The 19010-nt window shown below is 39.1% G+C and overlaps 1 protein-coding gene across 1 annotated transcript; it reads left to right on the forward strand.

Annotated features, from left to right (window-relative positions):
• The first annotated feature begins 1545 nt into the window (after positions 1–1545).
• On the forward strand, positions 1546–18714 carry CFAP36 (cilia and flagella associated protein 36). Its single transcript, XM_084284196.1, has 10 exons — positions 1546–1699; positions 5384–5448; positions 6345–6446; positions 7391–7505; positions 8159–8246; positions 9220–9271; positions 11733–11853; positions 15487–15650; positions 16031–16180; positions 17802–18714. The coding sequence occupies exons 1-10, from the start codon at positions 1582–1584 to the stop codon at positions 17886–17888; spliced, it is 1062 nt and encodes a 353-aa protein (XP_084140322.1). The 5' UTR covers positions 1546–1581; the 3' UTR covers positions 17889–18714.
• The last annotated feature ends 296 nt before the right edge of the window (positions 18715–19010 follow it).

Consider the following 19010-nt stretch of genomic DNA (forward strand, 5'->3'; position numbering starts at 1 on the left):
TGCGTCTCAGTAGCGGTAGCTTTTGGAGAAATTATGAGATTTGTAAGATTTCAAGTTAATCCTGCTAAATGAGATACGTTTTGTGAACTCTCTGGTACAATGGATAAATCACCCCATGTCTTGAAATGCATACTTTGTTTTTTGTGAAGCTACATCTGAATGTTATCTGAATGCTGTTTAGTTTCCAAGCATATGTTTCTGTTATTTTTTTCTTACCTACATCATACAAAGGACGAGAAATACATGAAACTACAGGCTTTTTATGGTCTGAGTCCTACCTGATTGCCTTCTAAAGTTTTCCAGTCATTTCAGCTTGGGTCTTCATTGCCTCTGTCTTGCAAAGTTGCCATCAGTAGGGATTTGCTAGTGCCCAGGTGGGTGGTGAGAAGCACAGATGAGGACTGCAGGTGTGCAAAGAGCAGTGAGGGGATGCCATGACATGTCCTCTCGGTTACCTGACACTTCTGACATCTGTGCAGACAGCTGGATGGGATGCCTCAGTCATTGCCTTGAGAGGAGTGCTAAGGGATTACAGTGGTGGAGAGACTTCAGGTGCAAAATGCTGTTCACAACGCAACTTAATTTCTAAAGCTGTTAATTGTTCAGCATTGCAAGACCTGGAAAGGGCTTTACAGAAAACAGAAGAGATTGTATAAAAATAACCGAGATAGAAACATTGTTTTCTGCCTGTGTAAGTAGAGCTCACATAATCTGAAGTAACATCCTCTACAGTCATCCATAGTGGAATGCATATGCAAGAGATGAATAAACTTGACAGCTGTGTAAGCCTGCATTAGTAATTAAATTATGTCAACAATCAAATTTGAAGTAGCTGTTCCACAGTGGGCACATAACATGTTTATACTACAGGTGGTCTCAGGCCACAAAAGCTGTAGAAAGAAATGGAAGAACTGGTGGGGTAAGGGGAATTAAAGTGATACGCAAAAGGAAAAATTAAAGCTTTCCAGTGCAGCGTCCTATTAAAATAATGAAATAAAGCGTGCTTATCAGCCATGTCTCCATAGCAATGGCAGCATGGAATTGGTATCGAACTTTGAGATGAAAATAAGGTAGCGTACATGCAGCACTGTATCCTTATGTAGGTAAAATCTCATCAATGCCTACAAGAGATACTATTAAGCAAAAACAAAAGTAGAGTCCAAGGTAACTGGAATAATGGCAGTACTTGTTCCTCACTTTGATAAGAAACAGCTATCAAACAAAAAATAACACAAATGCATTTACGATTTTTTTTTTTAAATATGCTTATCAGTGACACACAAGAGCAGCTACCCAACATTAGGAGGGGAATAAATTTCGGCATTAAGAAAACTTGTCAGCCTTTCAGCCACGGCTCAGGCGAGGACAATGACAGAACTTACATTCATAGTAGCATAAAAAGGAAGGTGCCCCCGGCTGGGCAGCAGCCCCCTACGGGCACGACGGCCCCAGGGTGGCCCCGGGCCCCGTCCTCGGACCTCGCGGGCCCCCGCAGCCCCCCCAGGCCGCCGCCCGCAGCCCCGGCTCCTCCCTCGGCGGCCGCCGCGGCGGGAGGGCGCTGGGGGCCGGGCCGGGCCGGCCATGGCGGCGGAGGAGGAGGAGGGCGAGGTGGACTGGGTGGTGGACACCATCGCCGGCTTCCTGCGGGGGCCCGCCTGGGCCGTGCCCGTCCTGGAGTTCATGGAGCAGAAATGCGAGGGTGAGCGGCGGGGCGGCGGCGGCGGCGGCTGGGCGGGGAGGCCGGCCCCGGAGGGGGGCCAGGCGGGCGGCGGCTGCCCGGCAGCGCGGGGAGCACCGCGGGGCCCGGCCCCCAGGGGACAGAGCGGGCAGCCCCGAAATGCGCGGCCCCTAAGGCTGAGCCCGGGCAGGGCCGTGCTTAAACTGCTTCCTGGCCTAGCCGTGCTGCAACAAGGCGTGTTTTACCTTCAGAGCGAGGCATTTCTGAGCAAAAAGGCGATAGGGAGGGAAAAAAAAAAAATCTTTCTAGTTGCTTTAAGCGACCAGAAATAGAGCAAGTTGTTAATAGCCTCGATGAAGACAGCTCGGCTAACAGTACGTGTTGATTTATCACTGGTGCGTGATTTTTCCCCGACGAGTTATACTGCAATGCTGTGTCCAAATCCTAAACATTTTGAGTGAAATTAAGAGGGCTGGACGTGTCCTGAAATCATCCCCCCCCCCTTCCTTTTTTTTTTCCAATGGAAATTTCAGTTGAATAAGAAATTTCAGTGTGTGCGTGGAAAATCCTTAGTGATGATGAAGATATGTTGTAGAACAAAAAACTCGGCACCGGTCATCTCTCCTGAATTATTTAAAGTGAAATAAAAGTGAACTTTTATTTGAGGAGATTGATTTCTGACCTTGTCAGTAGTTTTAACTTTAAAATACTGAAGTATGACACAGAGGCTTTCAAATACATCTTCTTTCAAGGAGTTCCTAACACAAAGCTCACAGGACAGACCTTGCCATTCACGTGCTCTACCTGCTCGCATTTCGCTTTTCTCCCGTCCATCTGCAATGGTCGGCCTCTGTGGGGCAGCCCCGGTCCTTTGCTGTGCTCTTGCTGCTGAGGTCTGTTACGAATTTGTACTTGATGTTCAGAGTGAAACAAATGCATCTCTCATTCAGATCACAGCTTCCAAGCAAGGTTCTTCTCACTGACCCTGAATTGTTCCCACCCTTTCCAATCTTTTTTTGAAGGAAGATCACTGTGACTACACACACTTTTCCTGCTATACTGTTAAACAAGACAGACAAGACAGGTAAAGTTACTGCTCTGCAGTTAGGAAGTGAGAGGGGAACCTCGGCTAGACGTTCTGTCAGGGGAAGTCTGCCTAAACTCTTTGTCCTTCGAGCATTTTGATCGCCATGGAAATGGGCTGCATAGGGCTGCCTCTCTTGTTTTAGGAATCAGGGGAGCTCATTATCCCTCTCTGGAGCAATGATCTCTCCTTAGAAGGTTGAGTGGAATTTACTGGCAGTAAGAAGATTTATGGAACCTCTGTAAATTTCCACGTAGCGTGAGGCAGGCTTATATAATGGCCTCCTGCCAGTTCGTTTCTGTGTGAGAAATTAGAGCAGCAAAGTAGAGACATCACTTATCGCAGGTGGTCTTCCAAGGTATCATTTGTGCTACAGAGTTTTGTTGGACAACTCTCAGCAGCTATTGAGAAAAAAGAAAAGGATAAAGAAGTGTTGCTGCAGTCTTAGGGTTGCTAAGAAGCACAGTTAAAGACATCTGAAATTTTAGTTGCAGTTATCTGTGCTGTTTGCTTTTCCTTTCAATAAATATGCTGTGCTATTTCCATTGCTGTTCCCGAGGTGTTTTGTCAGGACAGAGTTAATTCTCAAAACATTTAAAGCCTTTGGACTGAACAAGCAAATTAGGATAATTTTGATTAACTGACAGTAACTTCTGATTCCTCAAAACTAGAGTTTGAGTTTCGCTAATAGGTATGTAAGGCACTGGTTTTGGAACTGTAGTCAGGAGTCAAGCACTTGCATTTACAAGAGTCCTCATATTTATAAATGCTTATAAATGATTCTACTGTTTTTGTATCTGTTGATATTTTCTCTCTTTGTGTCTCTCCCTCTTTCTGTGGACTTGACTAATTTCTTGTAGCTTCATATATTGCTTATATGTGACTGCAAAATGAAGTTAAAACTGTGGGTATGCCTTAAGGGGAGGGGTCTGTTTGAGGGGTGCTAGCGATGGTTTTCAACTTTAACAGGAAAATGATGAGTTTGACTCTAAGGATATTGGGGTCCCCTGGCTTATTGTGAAGCAGTGGGTTCTTCAGGTCGTTGTTTTGCTGGGTGACCAAAGACTGAGCCAAAACCCGAAGGAAAAACAATCACTATGTGATTTAGGAGTCCTAACGTGAGAAAATCCAGGATCCCCATTCAAATACAGAACTCCTTAATGCCACTTAAATCAGAGGCGATGCTGACTGCAGCTTGCTTTGTTTGGCACTTAGCTCCACTCTTTTTGTTCAGACCCTGAGAACACAGAGCAGTTTGTGCAAGCTTTCCACTCTGCTTTCCGTGTCATCCTGAAGCTGTGCGAGGAGGAGGAGGAAGGACTTGGAGGCAATCCCGTTGACATGGGCAGGAACAGTCAGCCCTCTTTGGGGGTTTAGGGAGCGTCAGAACAGGAGAAGGTAGAAGGGAACAGCCACCAAGACAAAGGTTGGGGCCTGCAAGAGCTATAACAGAGGTCCTCCAGAGGGAAGGAGATGTAGAAGACAATAGAGGCAGTTAAGTAGCTTCACCCTCTTGGATTTAGTAATACTGTGGCCACCACAGAAGCTGATTTTTTTTTTCAATTAAGATTTATAGTACTTTTTTGTGGAACAAGCATTTCTACCATTTGAATGTATTGCTATGTACTTTTAAAGTCTTTTCAAAAAAAATCCTTTCATTAGAAAAAGCTTTCCCTTATGCAGAAAAGACAGAAAAGCAAATGTTGCTTTTCCAAATTATGTCACTTAAAAAGAAAGTTTCCCTTGGTTACTTAGAGGGCCTGAATTGTTTGATGGGATTTCTATACTTGCACTGCTGTTGGTTGTTACAACTTGATGCAGGTATTTTCTGTTGTAGGAACAGCCATCTTGCATCCCATCGAGGTGCAGTGACATTGCCTCAGCATTGTCACAGCTGGAAAATGCTTTCTAAAAGGCCACTCTGAAGCCATGTGACCGCTGGAGTAATTCCATGCACGTGAACAGCATCTCCATTGGAGATGTCATATATGAAAAAAAAATCACACCCACTGACCAATTTGTTAGGCAGAACTCCCATTCTTCAAATGACTTCAAAGCATGCAAATGAGAAGGGACTTGTCCAACATACGGTGGCTAATCTTGACGGGTATTGAGGATGTCTCACTTCTAAGCCTCTGCTTTAATTGCTAGGTTTTACATTACCTCTTGCTCATTGCTGACGTGATAAAAATGTAAATGTTTCCAAAACCCTCTAGGTTTCCACACAGCCTTCATTTAAATGTATGTAGAGAAAAACATCCTGATTCATGTGTCATTTGCCATATTAGAACAACATTATCCAAGTTCACAGGGTAGTTCTTATATTAAATCTTACTTTTAAATGTACCTGTCTGCTGAATCCTCAGCTTGCTTAGAAATCTGCTTCTGTTATGAAGATGTGTTTTTCTGGTATTAAATTGCAAAAGTTAATTACAATAAGTTAACAAAAGTACATGGTTAGCCTGAATGTGTGGAAAAATATATTGATCATGTCCCTGATTATTGCATGATTAAATATATTAACTTGTAAAGGTCTCTTAGAGAAAGTGAAAAATGAAATACATGCCACAAATTAATGTGCTAGTACTTAAAACACTAACTCAAAAATGTTTGTTTTTAAGTTTTTGATGATGAAGAAGAAAGCAAGTTGTCTTATACAGAAATTTATCAGGAGTACCAAGCTTTGGTGAGCATTATTCACTATTTGTGGTAGATTTCTAAGAAATAATTTGCAATATTACAGTTGGAAATTTAGATAAATACTACTTTATTATCTTTGTTATTCAGAATTTTATACTGTTGTTTGGCATAAATGTTTAGATGTTCTTGAGCCATAGCTGTCATACGCGTTTTTATGCTTAAACACCAAATACACAGAAAATTTATCCCTCTTACGAAGTTATTTCTTTTTCATTAACATCAGTATATCTGCTAGATAAAATACTGTATTAATAAGCTCAATAGTCTGTATATTTTCTGGCAAGTTAAAATGAGAAATAGCACAATGTCAGAAAACGTGTAACTTGTATTTTGTTCGCTAATGAGTCTGGTAAATCTTTTGAGTGGTTTCAAATATTGCTTCCAAAAAACTGCAGAATATTTTTGAAGCGTGCTTGGAAAACCTATAGATAAATGCACACAGTTTTCTAAAATATTTTCTTGTAACAAAGCTTGGTCATATTTGGTGTTGAAAGTAGCACTTGAATGAATACAGACCAACATTCATTTTTGCCGTGACTCTGAAAACTACTGTGCATGCAGACTGGAAACAAACAAGCAAAATTATTTACAAAGGAAAAAGTGATGAATACTAGCCAAGAGTCCGGGGAAAAAGGTAGAGAGGAGAGATTCCTGGAAATTGCAGAGGCTAAATTAAGTAGTAACCGAATTCAGCAACAAAAATACCAGTTAATTTAAAACAGGTTATCAAAGCAAATCAATCCCGAAGTATTGCATCAATTTTCCTGTGAATTTAAGAAGTACAATGGCAGCAGAAAAGAATGTACAATATGTACAATTACAAAAAAAAAAAAAATTGTAGGGAAAAGTCTCTTAGAAAGTAAGACTTGTATTTTCTTACAGGTTGAAAAATTATTAGAAGGTTATCTTAAAGAAGTTGGCATTACTGAAGAGAAATTTCAAGAAGCTTTTTCATCTCCTCTTGCAAAGACACATACTTCACAGGTATATTTTCCTTTGTTACAGAATCTATAGATGTAATTTTTAGTTTTGTATTTTAACTAATATATCAGGGCAGAGATGTTTAAAAAGTTTTTTGTGTGTGTTTGTTAAAGCTTGAATTTTCTAAAACCTAATCATAGAATCATTAAGGTTGGAAAACACCTCCAACATCACCTGGTCCAAGCATCAACATATCTGTTTGTACTATGAACTCTGATCAGCAAAACATGCATCTTTAAAATAAAAACAGATACTTGTGTGGGGTTGGAAACCTTTTGAGATTTCTTCCATGCTTTGTATTTTTTTAAATCAAACACATAAAGGTATGCCTGACACCTTTATTTGCATGTTTATCAGCTTCACATTCGTCTTCGGTTCATTTGCAGTAGTAGACAAATTCGAAGATTAAAAAAACATATATTCTGTAAAGGTAAGGATGTTTTCCTCTGATTTTGTAAAGGCAAAAATTGGTCTTGAGGAGAGAAGGCACGATTCTGCAGTACTTGCTCAAAGATACCGTTCAGAATTGTCTCGGGTATATGAGGCAGAGAAGTAGAAGCTTCTACTGCCTGTGTAAATTGTGCTTTGTTGACATATCTCCTCCTTGATGTGCAACAAGATTCTTCAGAGCACACATTCCTCACACAAGCTTACAGATTTGTTCAGGAAGTCAAACAAATTGTAGTTGTAAACTTACGCTGGGAAACCCTCCAGGTCTTGTGATAATATTTATGTAGCCATGATGATCTAAGGACATAAACCCTCAAATTCTTTTCTTGCCTATTAGCTCAACTTGTACAGCTGGTAAAAGTGGTCAGATAGGAGAAGGAAATACAGTTATTAAAACCATGCTCCACAGAATTTAAATCTTAACATCATTTCAAGCAAACTGGGATGGTTATGATTTCTGTAGTTTAATTAGTTTGTGCAAATCTTCCCTCCCACAGGCGATCTTGCAAACAGTGCTGGCAGCAGAAGATTTCAGACTATTTAAAAAAATGATGGTACAAAAAAATATTGAAATGCAATTGCAAGCCATTAGAATCATGAAAGAAAGAAATGGTAAGAAGTGGTAAATATGGGGTTTCACTTCATCTTTGTAGTTTGTGCTTGTTTTCTTTTTCTAAAAACTATGTACTCCCATTCATAAATGAGTATAGAATACTGGTCCAGCCCAAGTTAAGGGAGAACACCGTTGATTTTGCTGGGACGAGGATTTTAAAATTTACTTCTTGACTTGTAATCTCAGACACAACTATCTATTTTCCTTTCTAAAATAACAGTGTCAGCTCTATAGAGTTTCCTGTGAAATTTGATTTTTTCTGTTAGAGATTCTTGTTGATAATTGAGTGTTAATTGTATCTTTTCATTAACAATGATAATACTTATAACTGAATTAAGCTATTTGCAGAGCAGCAGTTGCGTACCATCTGCCATGCCTACCTTGCTTAGTACTTATGCTTAGTACTTATGCTTAGATATCAAAACTTTTGTGTTTCAGAAAGCTTTGCCTTTCTGCTCCTAGCAACTTGATGCTGAGGATCTAGAATCTTTATGTAAACAGCTTGTAGCAAGGAAGAATTAGATGTGTCTTTTCTTTCCTCTGCCAAAAAAAAAGGTTTCTTTCTCGTCTTTGGTTTAAGACTGATGCCAAATAGAACACAAAACAACTTTCTTTGGAGTAATGCACACGTCTTGTTATTTTCTTTTGGTAGGTGTATTGCCTGACTGTTTGACTGAGGGTTCGGATGTGTTCAGTGAAATTGAACAAGAAGAAATGAAAATACTCAGGGAGGTTCTAAGGTAAAAAACAAACAAAAGAATCAATCCTACTTTCCACCACATTTTAAAATAAAAGTATATGGAACCTAATTCTTCCAGCCTTTTCCAGGAACCTACCTTCAGATTACATGAACGTTTTTGTCGAAATCCTATCTGTGAGGAAAAACAAATGGTACTTGACAATGGGTGTGATCAGGGATATTTAAAAACATAAGGATTACCACTCTGCCATAATGAACTGTCTTGGTGATGCATGGAATGATATGCAACTCTAAAAGTCTGCAAATCCTGAGTTAGAACTGTATCCAATGACTCTGGACAACGGGAGCAACATTAACTATAAACTGTTCTGGGAACATCCTAAACACAGGTCCAGAGAGACAGGATCAACACTGTAGGTCTGCTTAAAGCGGCTTTATTACTCCTTAGCACTGCAAGAATTACATGCTCTGTTCCATATCCATTAAAGCCTTGGAAGGGCAAATTCTGCCTTTGCAGTAGTTCTTACTCCTTTCTAAAGTGTCCTCCTTAGTTGTCAGCAATGTCTCTTGCTGTAATCTAAGATGAGGACCAATACAGCTTCTACAGATTCTCTTCCACTCCCAGTTCTCACACACACAGAATTATAAACGAATAATAGCAGATTAACCCATTCCCTGTATATTAAATGATGATATTTTTCCTCCGTGTTCTGGAAATACTTCCCTTCCTTTAGCAAAGGAAACAAGGGATGGATAGATAAGCCCTGGAAATCTATACACAATTATTTTTGCACAGGGAAGGAAAGACTGAGGGCTGAGATCTGTGTGTTTATCATAATTCTTTCAAAAGCACATTTTCATTTAAGTCATGAAAGTATTTTGGATGCTTTAATAAATTCATATTGTCTTGCAATTGTTCTGGTATTCCTCAAGTATTTAAGCAGTGCTAAGTTTACATAGAAGTCATTAATACTTAAGAATTCTTGTGTATTTACTTGCATTTTATGTTACAGAAAATCTAAGGAAGAATATGACATGGAGCAAGAAAGGAAAAGGACTGAGGAAGTGAGTATCCTGTCTTTCTAGGTGGTTTGTGCTGATGATTAAGAAATACTTTGATATTCTCGTCCCAGGCATTAACTGTGTAACTTCAAGGCAGTATGTACCACCCTCAGCAAATAAAAGCTATCAGGAAGGTCTTTATGAAAGGTCTGTTCTGTTGTTTACATTTTTCTTGATGGTATCACTGATGTTAATGCTATATATATTACAACGAACCATCAGTTGTTTGGTGCAGCTCATAAGCATATTTGCTCCTCAGTATCCAAACTCCAAGATTCTGGCAATGGGTATCAGCCTTTCAGATTTAGAGAACATCTGAATTACCAATATTGTCAAGATCAAAGACATTTCAAAGTATAAGCTTCTTAGTGACTACAGCATTCATAATCCTTCAGGAATTTTAAGGATCACTTCATAGACAGTATAGTTATTAAGTCAGTACAGTGCTGCCAGAACCTAATTGCCAGGAACTAGAAATACCCTCCAAGTTAGGCCATCACCCAGTCTCTGCCGGAGTAAACCACGTAGAAAGGTACTGCATGTAAGTGGGGACTGGTTAAAGTGTCTGTTGTTAAACAACTGAGAAACAAATAGAAATCTGAGCAAGGTTGCTGTGAGGAAGCAGCAACAACTACAGTGGCTATAGTTTTCACAGTGGAAATGTGGCAATAAGGCTTCCCTTCACCAGGAAAACAAACAAAAATAGGATTGTAGGCTATTTCAAAAGGGAGCAGAACTGCTTTTCTGTTTCTGTCATTAGGAAATTGAGCCTAGTAAGTTTGAAAAGGGAAAGAACTGCCTATATCTTCAGCCTGAACTTACACAGGAAGCTAGCTGGAGATCAAATGTAACTACTGAAGTGGTTGAGTCACCATCCCTGGAGGTCTTTAAAAGACGTTTAGATGTAGAGCTCAGTGATATGGTTTAGTGGAGGACTGGTTAGTGTTAGGTCAGAGGTTGGACTGGGTGATCTTGGAAGTCATTTCCAACCTAGACGATTCGGTGATACTGCAGAGGTCTGCATTTCAAATCCACTCCTAAACTCAAACCCCTAGTAGGTGCAGACGATAGTTATGCCACTGTTATTCCACCAAATTAACCTCTCCCATTGTCTGGCACTTTAGAAAAGTGGTGACAAAACTCTGTTTCTCATGTACATGTTTCCATGATACATTCCAGAAAATGAGTCACCCGTTTCTTACTAAACAACCTGGAAACTCAAGCCTTGGCTCATTTTAAGAATTTATGTTCTGTCTAGATACAGACTTACCCACATCTTCATAGACAGCCAAGAATATCAATATTCTTGATAAATGAGCCAGATTATGGTAGCAATGTAGTGCCCAATTCATTTTTTCAGCCTAGTCACTGAACAGTTTCTTCTTGGCATAGAAATGTGTGCATGAAGCTGTAATATCTCATAAACTGCATTCTAAGAATTAACAGTATCTAGTTCCATGTAGTATTTCTTTTTTTAAGACATACTCCCAATTAGTTTGGCAGGCAGAATAATAGATACTTAATTATTAGAAGATGCGACTGCGTATTTCATAAAGATAAAACTTAGCACTTCAGCATTATTTGCTCAGAGGTGGAATTTTCAATCTTTCTTTTCGTACAAAGAAAACTATAGCAAAGAGCACGTGGAAAATGCTATTTAAATTTACCTTAGCGCAATTGATCCGTTCAGGATGCCTTCTGCCACTCCTGTTCAGTTACAGGACCAGACCTTACGAGTTTAATGATGCAAAGCTTACTTGGTAGGCATTGACAGGAAATCTGGCTGCAGAAGTAATATGAATTCACTCGGTACATCAGTTCACCTGGACAGAAGAGATGGAGGGTTCCAGCAGGAATTAGAGGGTTGATGAACAGCATAGACTTTTTCTGAGTAAATCCCAGCTAGCCTTCGCTTTCAGAGGTGGATTGTGTTGTCAAGATTTCTCACACAAGTGTGGAAGTAAAACAGTAGCATCAGAAATTATCCAAGCCCGTTGTTTCCATTCAGCTGATTATTTTCGTTTCTGTGGTAACCTCAGTGTATGCTCCTAGTTCTCTTTCTACCAGCTGTATTTTTATGGTTGGTGGAGGTTTGTTTGAAAGTCTCATCAGTGTGGAAAAAAAGACAACACCCTACATTATCTCTTTGTAGATGGGAAATAAACTATTTTTCTAAAAATAAAAATAAAAAAAAATAATATTCTTAATTTTGATTGTTGATAAGAGAACGTTATGAACCGAAATTAAAAATACTGATTTATGACTATAAGCTAGTATGAACCCTACTATCAATAAAGCAAAATAAGTATGCTTTGTTCACTTTGACAATGCAATACATGGTGTAAACAAAACTATTTTAACTAGAAGTTGTTTGAGGAGGTTTTCTTTGAGTTGATAGTTTAATGCCTGAAATGAAGTGCTAGGAAGTGTAACACTTGGTTTTGTCTGCTTTTTTAAATTTAAGGCACATACCCTTAAATCACCAGATGTGACCAGTTTTCCAGGAGATTCAGGAGAAACTGTGAGAGTTAAGGAGTCTACTGAGGGAGCTGATGTTTCTGAAGAAACTCCAAAAATTTCATTAGGTAATATTTTGGGAAAGCTCAGTACTGAGTATGCAATATTTACGTACACACAGACAATCTTCATAAACAGGTGGTGTTCTCCCAGTGGGATCTACTCTCTTAAGGGTTAGTGAAAAATGTGTAGCTTTATAGTCTAAGGTCAATTCAAAGAATATACTTCAAACTTTAGGAAATATTTTGCACGGTTTTTTTTCTTCCTGCATCTAGTATTTGTCTTTGAATGCATTCACACTAAGTTTTCATATCACAGACACTTGAGCTGGATACTTTTAGCCTTGGTGGTACCTGTGGGCCATACTTGCTCTCTTCTTTCCATGTTATAGGTGTTAACACATGAAGTGGTTGTAGGACCCTCGATTCTTTAAAACTGAATTAGTGTCTTTCACATTAGGAAATTTAAAAGAAAAAAGTGTTACCTTCAAAATATCCTTTTTACCTTTTGTATGCTTCTTGTGAGGTTTCATTACATTTATTCAAACTCTTCTTCTCTGCTTTCCACCCTTGGAAATATGCAGAAGGCCTGCAGGTATACTTGCATTCTTCTCACAGCTTGCTTTTAATCCTCTTATTTTTGCATAGCTGTGCCACCTTGCAATGGCACCATTAAATTATGCCTGTCTGCAGGACTTAATCCCGTGTTTGAGAGACAGGATATCTGAGAGCCTGGGAGTCAAGACTTCTCTGCAGTGAGCGCAGCTCTTCATTGCTGTCCATGTGCCTGCTCAGCTGATGCTGAGCATTCCCATGCTCCTTAAAAGCCAAAGAAGAGGGAGGTCTACAAACAGCTCTTTTAGAATCTTCTTCAGCCTCATAGAACTGGAACTGTGGGACAACACGCCTGTCCAAATAAGCTAGTAAGAAAGTTTGCCACAACTTATCCTCCACTACAACCGTGAAAAAGTGGTTTTAGGTAGTAAAGGCAAAAATCAAGAACATTCACTGTGAATCTTCTCACAGACCCTTTTCACAACCAGAACTGAGGACTGGCCACCAGACTAGTCCGTTAATACCTACCTCCAAAACATGGGTTTCCAACTTAAAGCACCATCTTGGATAACGGGATCATATCCTCTGCTTGAATCCCTTCCCATTGGTACCAGATACAACTCCAGGAAAGGACACAGCAGCAACTTTAACAGTTTGTGCCTCTCCGCCCTTCTCACTGCCCTCACTGCCTTCCAGATCCTCCCAGCTTCTGGCTCTGTGTTCTCACTTGCAGGGTCTTGTTACTGCAGAACAGAGCAGCTCGCCATTCTTGACCTGAGTATGAGGAAGAATCCCATACCTAGGGAGTATTGGCTGCCTTGGTAATATGGCCTCTTGCGTGAGCCAGTCTTCATAGCCAGGAAGAAGGACTCCCCCAACCCCTTTCTGTCAGGCATATATTACTTTTCCTTCAGCTATGCGGCTTTTTTGTTATCCTTTGCTATTTCCCTATCACCTTGAGACCCACAATTTCAGTTTGTGAACCCCTTACAGTTTTCCACTGCATACTAAATCTGAAACTAATGGCAACTGCCTTAATTTTCCTAATTTCACTTTGGTGAGCCCCTCATGAGTAGTTTAGGTACTGCAAAACCATTCCTCCCGTATACTGACCATCCAGCTCCTTGCACTACTAGGTGCAAAGAAAGGTGAATTTTCCAAAGACTCTGAAGTAATTGCCCACATCAAACAAATGCTGCTTAGTCACCCGCAGTACGAATGTACATATAGACAAGTTCTCAAAGGAGAATAGAGGTTACATACCAGTAACTGTAATTCTTTGAGATGTGTTGTCTATTTGTATGTTTGCTGTCCATCCTCCTTCCCTTGTCTTCTCAGTATCTTTTCAGCTTTGTGGGTTAAGTGAAACTGAGGGTCTTATGATCACATCCTACAGGTACTGCTAGGACATAAACATCTCCAGCTTGAGTGTTTGCAATATGGACAGCAACAGTGTAAATGTACATACACACAACACATTTCAAAGAACTACTTTCTGGTAAGTAGCTTTCCTTAGTTACAATGTTGGTTGTGAGGTAGGTGTTCGGCATGCAGTGTGTGTTCTTTGGATTTTTTTGCCCTGCTTTTTAAGGAAGACAGTCCTGGCATGAGGATTTTTTCTTAGCAGTTTTAACTCTTAATAGTACCTCTGAGGACTTTTATTCATCACAACAAGACATTCTTTGGAGCATCTAGACTTCTAGCAGTCAGATTTCAGTGACATGGAAATTCTTCAACTTGACCTTTATTTTACATTTCTGTCCTAGTCTGTTTTCCATACTTGAAACAACATTTCCTCTTCTTTCCCCCCTACCTTTTCACAGTTAAACATAACTTGTAATTTTCTGTACTAAAGAAAGTAGCAACACTGAAGAGCTAAACATACATTATGTGTGCTAACTTTAAAAAAACAAAACAAAACAAAAAACAACAAACCTCCAACAACAATTTAGTGTTCACTCTGCACTACTTTCAGTGGAGCTAGCCTTTGCTGTCTGTTACGGTGGTCTGGTAGAGGCCAAAGAAACTTACTTGTACTTGTAATACAAGTTATTTCTCAATATTACTGCAAAAATCCATAGTACAACGCTTAGAATTATAATTACCTACATTCAGTTACATCTCTATTCAGGTATCATGGAGAGACCCAAACTGACTGAACACACTAGAAGTCATATTGCACTATTCATATTTTTGCATCTGTACTTTCAAAAGTACTCCAAAGCCTCCTCACTTTTAATAAAAATATGGTAGAAGCAGCAGCTTACCTTACTCAGGAATAGTTTGTAGGTAAAGTCAAGAGAAGTCTTTGTAAAGTTCTGAAAACACTGCTTTACAGTCCAGTGACTGGAAGAACTTTGACTCCAACCTTAGAAATCATCATGCCGTCCGCCTTAGACACACAGTGGAGTTCTGTGGAATTGCAAGGCAAAACTGTCCTTGGTACCTGTAGATATGAAAAGCACAGCCGGAATCAGTGCAGGATTTAATAGCATTCATCTCCTCTGGCACCCACTGACCAGCCCATCTGGGGCTCTGGGTGCTGCCAGGGTCAGAAATCAAGCACGTTCCCATTATATTCTCATACAGAGGCAAGACTGGGTTTGAAGATGAGATATTCAGCTGTATACGCTGACTAGGCCATCTTCCAGTTCTGGTGCCAGTGTAATGCTTTGCTCCTCTTGAGGTTCACTTCCTCCCCTCTCCCTTACAAGTTCAATCAAATCCGGTATTTTCTGATTCCTTCTGCTGAAGCTGAAAGCTAGAAGAATACACTTGTATTTGGAGTTGGCTAACGTGCACCTCATAGGCTGCTGATTACTGGCTCTGCACAGTACTAACCCAAAGTGGAAGTGCAGTCTTGATAGAAACTGTCCATTGAATATGAAATTACATTCCAAGTACTTAACAATAATATATAATTATTTGCAATAGAAGTACTAGAGGTACTCATTTTAATGCAAAGCATTATATATATTTTTTTATGGTGCAATTCAATACTTAATATGCTTTTTGAAGGTAAGTTTATGATTAAAAATCGTGTTTTTCACCTTCTTAAGTTTTCCATTTCATCAGATGAGATATCTGGATATTGAAAGAAACACCTTTTTATTTTATGCTTTTTTCCCATTTAAAATTGCTGTTTAGAGGAATCCTGCAAATCTGCAAGGGAAGACCTAAAACCAGTACGCCCATTACAGAAAGGAACAGAAAGCTTACCTCAGCCAACCAAAGGCAAAGAAGATATTAAGAAGAGAACATCTGAAAAGCGTTCAGAAAATGCAGCACAAAAAGCCAGGATAGAAGGACCTGTAAGTTTAAGACAAGCAACATCACCTCCCACCCCCCACAAATGTAAACTAGAATGAGAGAACTCAGCATTACATTTATATTTTCTACTATTGTAATTTATTTTTAACCAGCATGCAAGCACTGTTGTATGGTATTCAGCAATTCAGTTTTCATGAAGTTCAGATCACCGTTCCTGTGTTAGACTAGAATTCTAGAAGTTAGCATTCAGCCTTTACCCTTGTGGTGATTTCTTAGAACACCACTGTGGCTTGAAATTTCAGCTTGGCTTATGAAAAGAAACTAGTAATTTTAGAGGCAAGATGGTGTAAATGCTTTTATTTCACAAATACATAATGTATATACCAAAAATTAATTTCAAAATGTATTTCAAAAAATCCAGAATTTATCAGAAGAGCAGCAGCTGAAGGAAAGGGAGGACTACCTCAAGAAAAAGAGAGATATGCTGATGGCTACAAAGAAGGAGTCAAGAAATAACGTGATACCACCAACAAACACTGACCAGAAAGAAAAGGAATTGTCTCCTAAAGAGGTGAAGGATTCAAGTATTTTAATCATCCCCACCACTTCATAACAAATAGACAATTTCAGTGAAGATGTGAATGCTGCTGAATACAGTAGCAACATAAAAGGAACAAGCAGTGGGGGTAGAAACAAAGTATTTTCTAATTACTGCTTTTGCAGAAGCATACAGGCTAAAAGTTTAATGATCGTTAGCATTTTTTTCCTACTGTATTGTCAAATCCTCTTGATTAATTTAAATTTACAAGCCACTACATTGCTGGCTTTCTTTTAACCTGTGACCAAGCGTTTGAACTGAAGAACTGAAAGGCAGCAGCATTTGGCTTGTTTCAGTCACAACGTACTTGTTAGTGTTTCAGTGGATTGTCCTCTCACTGCCAAACCATCTTTCTTCCATTCTGCAGCATTGAATTTCTGAAAAATGACAAATGTTTCTCACAGTGACTAATCTTAAACCTTTTCTGGACAAATTTGCTGATCGTGAGACTGCTTGTCATTTTATTTATAAGTACAGTGCAAGGAGAAACACCTGTGATAATAGCAGATGCTCTTGTGTATCAAATTCTATTTATACTGAGTTTCCATCGGGCATATTTGAAAATAAAAAAAGTAATTAAAGATTTTTACCCAAGTCAGCAGAACAACCTGATAAGTGCTCTAGCTAATTAGGGGAGAATGTCAAAACCAGGGAGTGTTGCTGGGTTTTTCTTCTCTGACATCATAAAGGCCTGTTCTGCTTTTCAGTCTTTCAGGCAAATACAAAATAAAGTATCGCCACGTTTAAAAATACGTAGGTATTCTGGATCATGGAGGAAGCTTAAACTCTATTCACTGACGAATACCTTCCTTAGCTGATACATTCCTTAGCTTATAAGAAGTGCTAAAATCACAAAAATTCTTGCATAATGGGGATGATAGAAAAGTCTAGTATGGGAACAAGAAGTCGATTATACCAAGAAAAAATAAATCATAAAACCAGAATCACGTAACAGGCTAAAGCCAATTAGAAGACATCATAAAAATAGAAACATCTACCTTTTGTTATTCATTGTTCTGGGTTAACATGAGTGCCACAAATGATAGATGGAAAGAAATGCTTGAAAACTCGCAACATAGATAAGGAAGGTGGTAGAAGACCTTAAAAAAACAAACAAAAAACATACAAGTCATTCCATCTGCTAAAAATCAGAGGTTTTGTGTTACCTCAGGAATGCCTCAGAATTGCCTTTCGTTTTATTACATTCAGAACATACCTAAAGTACTATTGATTGGGGAACTTCTAAAACAGCTAAGTAGCACCTTTTGAAGATGAGGTTAGTCCTCTTTCAAAAGGACTGGTACAACAGCGCAGGGGGAAGAAGGCAGATTTATGTAGAGGCAGTCCTCCACATCCTGGGATCCACTCCCCAAGAAATAGAGTAACTTTGTAAACCATTCTGGGTTGCAAGCAATTTGAAGGCCTGGTCTGCAGCATCAGGTTTGGAAGTGAAGTTACTTGGCTGCTCGTTGTTAGAAAAAGTTGTGCACCAGCTACCTGCTGGGGCTTAGGGACCTGGTTAGCATCAAACATCACGATACATACCAGGAAGTCAGGCAGTTTATTGCTATTTTTTTTTCCATTTTGTTTGTAGGAAATTTCAGAAGAGAAGCAAAAGTTACTGCAGAAGAGGAAAGTGCTTGCAGAAAAACTAAAAGAAGAAGTTATTAATAAGCGGTAATGTTAAGAAGCTCATTGCAGCTTTCACTAATAATTAGCAACTTTAAAAAGAATAACCAATAATTGAATGGATTTGTTTTCAAATGTTACATTTAGTTTTATAGAACTTTCAGACAAGCAACTGTACTTATATAAAGTCTTTGAAATTACACTCAAAACAGTGAAAACAGATTTTCCAGAATGCTGTAAACTCATTGATTTTCACTGGAAGGTACTCAACAATGAGGCAGTTTAATGTTAGCTCAGCACACAGATTGTGTGGACTACTGGCCTCAGTCACTTAATAGAACAAAAGCAAATATTTATATCTGTTAAAATAATAATGTAAACAGTTTTGAACGAGTTATATTATTATTATTTTTTTTAAGAATAGGGAACTTGGTTCTTTTCATTAGAATATTACAAATAAGTTACTATTTTTCAGCTGTAAAGTATAATAAAATTTAAGTTCACAAAGAAATGTTACTATGATTACCTTATTTTTTGAGAAACAGATAACACAGCTTGAAGTCAGGAGTCAAGACATCCAGATTGTATTATTTTACATTCTTTTGGAGCAGTTTACTAGTATCTTAGATTCAAGTTTGCTATGAACGCAAGTTGAGAAAAAACTTTAGTTGCAAAATAAGAACTAGAGCCATCATAAGACCAATTTAGTTCTAAATCAGCTTTTAACAAAACAAAAATCATTTAAATCTCTCAAAGACAAATGTAAAGTTGTGCAAATTACAGCCTCTGCTGTGCTTCATTTCATTACATCGTTGTCTGTAACAGTAATTCACATTAAAAGAACAACCCAACTACTTCATGTTCCATGTAGCTTTTTATTAAAATAGCATTTATAACTGATACATGTTGGCAGATGTTCTTTGCTTTGTCAAAAAGCCTGGTGGCAGGAGGGCCCCAGGCAGAGGAATGCAGCTGCCCACCAGCAGGACCACGCAGCGTGGACCAGGTCAGATGGGGAAGCAGCTGCGGGAGTGGGACTGGGGGGCTACAGCCACAGGCAAGAGCCAGTTAGCGTGCTGCCTGTTGTGTTCTACAGGGATTTAAAAGAAACCGAACAGCACAGCTGATGCAGCTTCATACAGTTTTTCTAGTAACAATAAAAATTCACCATACT

Source organism: Netta rufina (genome assembly GCF_964035555.1).
Source record: "Netta rufina genome assembly, chromosome: 3".
Taxonomy (NCBI): Eukaryota; Metazoa; Chordata; class Aves; order Anseriformes; family Anatidae; genus Netta; species Netta rufina.

What these genes read in the sequence shown, in the direction of transcription:
- CFAP36 (XM_084284196.1), top strand. Translation starts at nt 1,582, where the DNA reads ATGGCGGCGGAGGAGGAGGAGGGCGAGGTGGACTGGGTGGTGGACACC. An exon ending in CATGGAGCAGAAATGCGAGG is followed by an intron (nt 1,700 to 5,383) that starts GTGAGCGGCGGG and finishes TTTGTTTTTAAG; the next exon opens with TTTTTGATGATGAAGAAGAA. An exon ending in AACTCCAAAAATTTCATTAG is followed by an intron (nt 11,854 to 15,486) that starts GTAATATTTTGG and finishes ATTGCTGTTTAG; the next exon opens with AGGAATCCTGCAAATCTGCA.